This window comes from Marmota flaviventris, chromosome 4 (assembly GCF_047511675.1).
Source record: "Marmota flaviventris isolate mMarFla1 chromosome 4, mMarFla1.hap1, whole genome shotgun sequence".
In the NCBI taxonomy this organism is placed as follows: Eukaryota; Metazoa; Chordata; class Mammalia; order Rodentia; family Sciuridae; genus Marmota; species Marmota flaviventris.
This window is the reverse complement of record NC_092501.1, coordinates 27,758,740-27,766,666: the sequence shown is the minus strand read 5'-3', so window position 1 is coordinate 27,766,666 and position 7,927 is coordinate 27,758,740. Positions and strand designations below refer to the sequence as shown.

The 7,927-nt window shown below is 49.2% G+C and overlaps 1 protein-coding gene across 1 annotated transcript in view; it reads left to right on the top strand.

The window, feature by feature from the left end:
• The first annotated feature begins 463 nt into the window (after window positions 1-463).
• Window positions 464-7,927, top strand: part of LOC114088514 (stearoyl-CoA desaturase-like) — a 31,279-nt gene continuing 23,815 nt past the window's right edge. Inside the window, exons 1-3 of the mRNA XM_071611704.1 lie at window positions 464-547; window positions 2,840-2,961; window positions 4,159-4,264. Coding sequence (XP_071467805.1) covers window positions 464-547; window positions 2,840-2,961; window positions 4,159-4,264 — 312 coding nt within the window. The remainder of the gene's footprint in view (window positions 548-2,839; window positions 2,962-4,158; window positions 4,265-7,927) is intronic.

Below are 7,927 nucleotides of genomic sequence, written 5' to 3'. Positions count from 1 at the left end.
CCTGGTAAATGGATTCTGAGAGCAACTGCTTTCACCCAGCCTCTGCCTCCTGCCTTGGGAGGGAGTCTGTGACTGGCTAGGGGAGGGAGCAAGGAAGGACAGAGCGTGGGGCTGACCATCAATCCTGTCAGGGATTCTCTCTCTCTCTCTCTCTCTCTCTCTCTCTCTCTCTCTCTCACTGTAAGTCTCAGGGCACAAAAGAAAGGGGCTTTGAGGGAAATTGGAGTCAGGGTTTAAAGAGGAGAAAGAGGGGAAGGGGAAGGTGATGTTCAGGTAGAGCAGAAGTGGGATGGGTGACAGAGGTGAGTGCTGGGGGAGCAGATGGTGCCTGGGGAGGGATGTCCTGAGTCCCAGTGGAAGAGATGATGAAAGGGTAGTAAGAGGAGCTGAGGGAAGAGGGAAGCTGCCAGACTCCACTGGAGGTTGGAGCTGATTTCCACTAAAAGCACCTCAAAGGGCCGACATGGATCAGGGTGGGGACCAAAGCCGGGGATGGAGACTGAGAGGTGCTGCCTCCCTACCAGGCTCAGCCAATGGGCTCTTCAAGGTCTCCTCTTGAACTGTCTGTCCCCTAGTGAGTGGTGAAGGGCATTTCCCTTCCTTACCCACCCCCATAGCCACAGGAAAGAATAATGGCAGGAGAAGCCCCTGCCTTGGATCTTAGGGGACAGATTCTTTGACCCCTGATGGGGATTGAAAAAGGACTGAAGAGGTTATTGGATTAATCTAATAATCCAGATTATTGGATTCTTTTCTGAGGTTTGCCCTCCATGGCTCATGGATGAGGCACACCCATATAAGGGTGTTTTGGGGGTATTGGATTCAATTTAGGAGAAGTCTGTGTCCTGCTGGAAAGAATGGATGAGAGAGTTAAGGGGCAAGGACAATATCACCTGGGACTCCTTAAGGAGGTGGTGGGTGGAGTGGGTATCTGGACCCAGCCTAGAACTCTAATACTGGGCCTAGAACTGCAGTCAAGAGCACAAAATGGCAATACAAAAGATACTGGGATTGGTCTGCTTTCTCTCTACCTCAGGTCTCTTGCCATTGCTGAGACTGGCTTTGAACTCACGATCCTCCTGTCTCAGCTTCCTGAGCCACTGGGATTACAGGTGTGCGCCACCGTGCCTGGCAGTCTGGAGTGTTTCTATAAGGAGATCTTGCTCCCAGAAAACCCAGAGTTGGACTGAGCCATTGGATAACACAGTGTGCCCCTTCTAAGTGCGCAGCTCTAAGACTGGTTTGAAACCCCACTGTTGTACCTGAGTCAGCTGCATGAATCTCTTGTCCTAGGTCCAGACATTAGGAAGGAGGCGAACTTCCTGCTTGGACTGGAATGAGTCGTGACTGTCAGTGAGTCTTCCTAGATGCCCAGTGCCCATCTCTCCTCCGTACCAAACACTGACTGACATGCACTCTGAGGTGACTGTTTTCTCTGGGGAAAAAAGGTCAGGGAACTGCACCATTGCTGAACACCTTATATTAGAATAGCTGAGTGGGAAGCTGGTGAAACTACTCAGCAATCAACAGTTTCCTGAATGTGAATTCAGAAGCAAGAGCTCCTTTCCTTCATTCCCTCGAACCCATAATCCCAGTCTAAGAATCTATTCTGATATTCCCATCAGCATCATTGATAACAGTTTTTTAAAACAGAAAAAAAAGATCCTAAAGTTTCAACATTAGAAAAAAGTTCCATAAATTATGATACTTCACATCAGAACAATCATGCAGAAATTAACATTTAACTATATTTAATGTCAAGAGAAACTCCTCTTCACATGTTGTGTGAAAAATCTGGAATACACGCCTATAATATAGCAATTTTAAATGTATGTTATACTTACTTTGATGCACAGAGTAAAATGAATTAGAAATTATCAGGGGTTATTTCTGGATGGTATAATTACAGATGATTTTTCTTTTCTTTTATTTTTTTGTAGATGTAGATGGGCAGCATGCCTTTATTTTATTTGTTTATTTTTATGCTAAGGTTTGAACCCAGTGCCTCACACGTGTTAAGCAAGTGCTCTGCCACTGAGTTACAGCCCTAGTCCTATAGGTGATTTTTATCTTCGTTTTTTTTTTTCCTGCAATGATCACGAGTGCTGTCATATTCAGGAAAACAATTATTTTTGGAAAGATAGTAGTCAGTACTAGGAGATTTGTTGCTCATTTTGATCCCAGACTCAGAGAAAGTCTTGGCTGCTGATCTTCACAGCACCAGCTCTCCACTTCAGCAGGAATCACAATAGTGGATTTTTAAAATTTTTAATTGTTTATTTATTGTTATTGGGGATAGAAACCAGAGGCACTCTACCACAAAACTGCATCCCCATCCTTTTTTTATTTTCTGAGTTAGGGTCTTGCTTAGTTGCCCAGGCTGACCTCCAACTTGCAATCCTCCTCACTGAGTCACAGATATTATAGGTGTGTGCCACTGCACCCCACAATGACAGTCTATTCTTGATATAGAAGCCAGACCTGTGGCAGGTTTGCCTATTACCTCTTTGCAACAAGACACTATACTGATGGCCACTTGCATGGAGATCCCAGCTGGGAGGAGTATGGGTGGAATGTGTGACAACAGCAGCTTGAGGGACAGAGGCTCAGAGTGGTGCAGAGGAAGGCGAGTAATTGGGACAGGAAGGAAATTTGGAAGGAAATGGCCATTGAGGTGGACTTTGAAGAATGGATAATGTATGAAGAGAGAAATAAAGAATTAACTACCATTTGTTAACCATGCAGAAGTCAGGCATTTTATAGTATAAGAGATTAGTTAATTTTCACGGAATCTTCTGGGATGGGTTTTTTAAATTATTATTATTATCTCTTTTTACAGGTGAAGAAACCCAGGATCAGAGAGACAACTGCTGGTGATAGGCTTCAGAATCGGGATTGTCATGGTCAAGATATTGACTTCCTCTCTGCATCCAGGGAAGGCAGCGTGAGCAAGGGCAGGAAGTGAGGAAAACTACAGGGCTTTATGGAAGAATACACATTCGGAGAAGTTAGGATTCTTCCAACGTCTTCTATACACAGGGGAGAGAGGACCCCAAACACCAGAGCAAATTCTCGACTTCTTCCCTCTCCAGCTCTATCACAGCACAGCAGAGGCCACAAAAATGCTTTACCTGAAATGGCCACGAGGTGGCAGCAGAAACATCACCCTGTCTCAGTACAGAAGGGCTGCTCTTTTCTGAAGGAAAAGCAAACACAAAGAGTCCCTGTCCTGGAACCATTTCTCTCCCCAGCTCTTTCCTGTTACTTACCCATTTCCTCTGAGTAACACTGTAGGCTCAAAGGAATTCATCATTCCAGAGGCCTGGTGGAGATCTGTGTGAAGCTGAGTCCTCTGAGAAGCAGACCTGAGAGTGGACAAGTGGCATGGCTTTCAGTGAGGGAAACACTGTGAGAGAACAGAGGGAGGGGGCCCAGTTAGACCCAGGGCTGTCAGGCATGATGTGTGTCTGACCCTTAGAGAGCTAGATGGGGGGTGGCAGGGAGGGGAGATTGGATAAATGACTGCAGTACAGCCTAAGAAAGGGTTTGTGAGACCTTTAGGGAAACAAAATAGGCTACCAGGGAGGTCCTGTGTCTCCCGGGGACAGGCTTGTCCAACTTCATTATTCTAGCTGATTCTGTCTGGACTGGGAGAGAATCCCTGAGAAGTTTGGACCCACATGAATGCTCTTGGTCAATGACTCGCCCTGCAGCTGGCAGTCTGTGAAGCCCATCCTCATGGCCCCCTTGCCCTCCTTTAGAGAAGGAGCATCCTCCATCCTCAGGACTCTTTACTAAGTGCTATGCCTGCTCCAACCTCGGGGAGAGATAATTCACCCCTCACCTCTCACCTCCTGTGCTGATCTCGCACCCTTCTCCCAATCCTTCCCCAATGACCTGTTCATAGTGTCCTCCCACCCCTGAATGGGACTCTGTTCCTGCTCTCCTGGATGAATCCAGATACACTCTCCCACCAAACAAATCCTAGGTCTGTCTTGCCTTTGCCTTTGACTTCTTCACGCTTAATAGTCCTAAACCACGAAGGGATAATGGGATTACCTGGCTGTTGGCTTCAGCCCCAGGTACCAGCCTGCCCTGGCAGGAAGCTAATTGGCTGTCATCAGGTCCTATCTCTTTTCTGGGGTTTCTGTTTCTCAGGTGGCCCTCCCCTGACACCAGAGTCAGCAGTGTGGGGGTGGTCTCAGCCAAGGCCAAACTATGTCATTGGGCACTTGATGCTTGGCCAAAAGGCCCAAAGGCTCAGGTAGCTGTTGGGCATCAGGAAGAAGACATGGGCACTTGTCTGTTGAAAGTAGAAGTTTGGTGAAAAGAATGTTAAGAGATGAGAATGCTGGGTGTCTGGCATGTTCTGGGGACTGACAGTTCTCTAGCCTCCTTTGGGCCTCTGTGAGGTTCTTGAGGCTGGAAGATTTGAGAAGGGGTTGGTGCTGCTCCATGTGGGGCTCTTGGACTTGGTTCCTCCCCCTCTTGCTGGTCCTCAGCTGTGGGTGACTCTCTAGGCCACTACTTGAAAGGAAAACATGGGAAAATCAAGGATTTCCCAAGAGCACATCTGGGTCAGATGACATTACAAATCCAAAGTTCCCATTGGAAACAAAAGGATTGCTCTGAAAGGATGGAGCCAAGCCCTGGGGGGAGAGCAGCAGAGAGAAGCCTGGCAGTCCACCAGGATTACAGTCACTTAAACCTTGGATGCCAAGCACAAAGCTGAGGGCTTGCCTGGGATTTCCTCTTTTCCCTCAGGGAAAGGGAGGAAGGTGCAGTGGGGTCGTGGAGTAGAAGGAGGTTGCCTCTAGCTGGCCAGTGGGCCTTCCAGACTGTACCTCGTCCAGTATTCAGGGTGTCTGCAGCCTGGAGTGGGGCCCTGGTAAGGGGTGGGACATGAGGCACACCAAGTGTCCTTCTGACTCTCTGCTTAACGTGTTTGTTCTGTTGTTGGAAATAACTATCGGAAAAAAAAATATTCTAAATCTCTGCACCTACCTGGCAGATGATAGAACATTTCTGCCATAGCATTTCCCACCCAGCAACCTTTTCTGAGTCTTGCAAAGTAAGGGTATTTTGTGGGTGAATGTTACTAGATTGTCAGAACACCTAGTACAGTGCATGTAAAGAGAAGCTTTAGTTGGACCCAGGGGCACACACCTGTAATCTCAGCAGCTTGGGAGGCTGAGGCAGAAGGATTGCAGTTCAAAGCCAGCCTCAGTAAAAGTGAGGCACTAAGCAATTCAGTGAGACCCTGTCTCTAAATAAAATATAAAATAGGGCTGGGGATGTGAGTCGGTGATTCAGTGCTCCTGAGTTCAATCCTGGGTACTCCCCCCTCCCCCGCCGAGACAGAGAGAGAGAGAGAGAGAGAGAGAGAGAGAGAGAGAGAGAGAGAGAGAGAAGTACTGCCACCTCACTGGCCCTCAAAGCCATTCTCTTGCCTACCCAATCCTAGGGGCTCCTCTGTTGGGAAGGGCCTCTCTTCCCCTTCCCTGAACTCCTACCCATTTGATATGGTGTGTTTACACTCTGTGCCCTTTAGATGCTGACCTTTGTGGTTTGCTATTGGGCTTTGTCCCATTTCTCTTAGAAATCCGTGAGCTCCCCAGTGTTGCAGCAGAGCTTTGGCTTCATTCCCCAAACAGAGCAGAGCATTTGCTTTCCAGCGGGCACAGAGAGGCACAGTCAGCACCCAACTCCCGGGTGGATACCTTGGCACCATGGATGAGATGGGAGAGACACACACTCCTGGTTGGGAAATGCTCTGGGGAAGCTTGGCTTAGGACAGTGCCAGCTGTCCTCTGGACCCTGCAGCCCTTCTGTGGCCAGCTCAGTGCTGTCAGTGGAAAGCACAGATGACATCAGTGTGGTAAGGTTACTGTAGAGAAAAGGGAAGGCCAGGAGGGTGTACTGATTGCTAGTGCTCCCTTTGCACTTGAGACTAGATGGACTCAGGAAAGGAACTTTGTAAGGGCAGCAGCTCAGGAGGGGAAAAGAGTGGGGTAAAGGGACAGCAATGGTTGGGATCTGTTTCTTCTGTATACTTGAGAGAGGACTGCCGCAGTCTGGCTGGGCACAAAATCACGAGCCACTCAAGCAGGAACAAAGTTTATTTTTTGAAACTGCCGCCAATGTCCGGTACGCGCCCGGGAAGATTTTTTCCACCCACGCGGCCTCCTCCCAGACCGCAGAGAGAGCTCCTCCCCTGGAACTCCCTCCTACTGTACTTCCCCAACCAATGGGAACTCTCCAGGAGTCCCGTAGCAGGCCTAGGTGAACAGCAGGAGTCCAATATCCATATGAATGCAAATCTTAACATAATCATATCATCTCAATGGCTAGCTGGCGTCACCTTTCGACCAAAAATGCCATGCATCATATACTTGGCTCTTAGCAGAGGACGGTGCTGGTTCAGAAATCTGGAGGATGATTGGGACTGTACCCCCAGTCTGCGGCCCTCTTGGCCACTTCAGGAAGCTAATGGGGATGCATCTCTTTAACCACAAATGCACATCAAGGTTAAGCTCTCTTCTCTCTCCATTTTGTCCTAGAGACTGAGTTGAGGCAGGAAAGACTTTCTGCTCATCAGTTTGTCATTGGAGGCTCTAGGGCTGTGTCTGCCTGTCTTCTCTGTGTCCATCCTAGGTGGAATGCTTAGATGTGGGCCTGGTTCTCCAAGTTCTGGAAAGCTTGAAAGATCCTCTGCACAACTCCAGAGGAGGTGGTAGGGAGTGGCCTGTGTTCTGGGAAGAGCTAACCTTGCTAGGTCAGGCTACAGCACAAATCTCCAACCCTGATCCTGTCCTTAGACCTTTGATCCTAGTTCCTGCCTACCCTAACTATCAGCCCACAATTACTACACTGTCCTGAGACATTAGCTGCCGTGTCACACTCACTCTCTAATCTGTAGAACTGCTGCAAGTTCCCAGAGATAGGTAGTAGTAGCCTCCCCCTAGTCCAGGAACCTGTGTCTGCAAATATGCCTGTGTCTGGGGAGGGCCCCCATACACTCCAGTGCTGTGTTGGACAGGGGAGAAGCAGGGGAAGAAGGGCTGGAGTGAGAGGGGAGTCAGCAGCTCTGAGCATGGACAGACACAACTGGTAACCCAGGGAGTTGGGCTGGATGAATGCACTGGCCTCTTTTCTATGAGGGCCACCCAGCTGAGGACCTGAGGCACCATCTCTTAAGCCTGGGCCTGGGAAGAGCCATTTTTGAGGATCCCAGTCAGTGAAGTGTCATGTTAGAGTCTCTTTCCCTCCCATGGGCCTCCAAACTGTCACCTGCTCTTCATACTTAAGGTAGGATTTCCCATCAGGCTCTCTTCTCTGCTTCTCCCAGGGTGGTCTGGCCAATGTCCTTCTGACAGCAGCTCTTAAAATGCCCTGTATTGAGGCCCATCAGCAGAGGCATGGACATATTGTCCATCACAAGTGTTGAGAGCCACAGCCGAAGGGGCCCCAGCAAACTTCCAGCTGCCAGCAACCAGCTGCCGGCTGATGATTGGCTCACAGCGGGCCGCAGCAACATCTAGCTGATTGGCTCCTCTGCGGTGATGCTCATTGGGCTGTTTCCCTGCCCTTTCAGACCACGGAGCTGCTCATTGGGGGACTTTTTTGGCTCCGCCCACGTGACCCAGCCCATAGGCCTCAAGAGCAGGAGGATTGTGGGAGGTGGGGAGAAGCGTGTGTGGGAGAGAGAGGCTTGTGGAAAGCCGGTGGTGGCAGTTGAGGCTCTGAGGGTTTTTCCTGAGAGGCTGTTTTGTTTGGCGTGTGTGGTTCTAAAAATAAAGTTAGTTTCTTTTGACAAGTGGCTCCTGATTGTGCCCAGCCAGACTGCGGCACACAAGAACTGGCCAAATGGAGCTCCTGGGACCTGCATTTTCCCTGAGCTTGGGGCTTTGTGGGTGGTTCATAAACA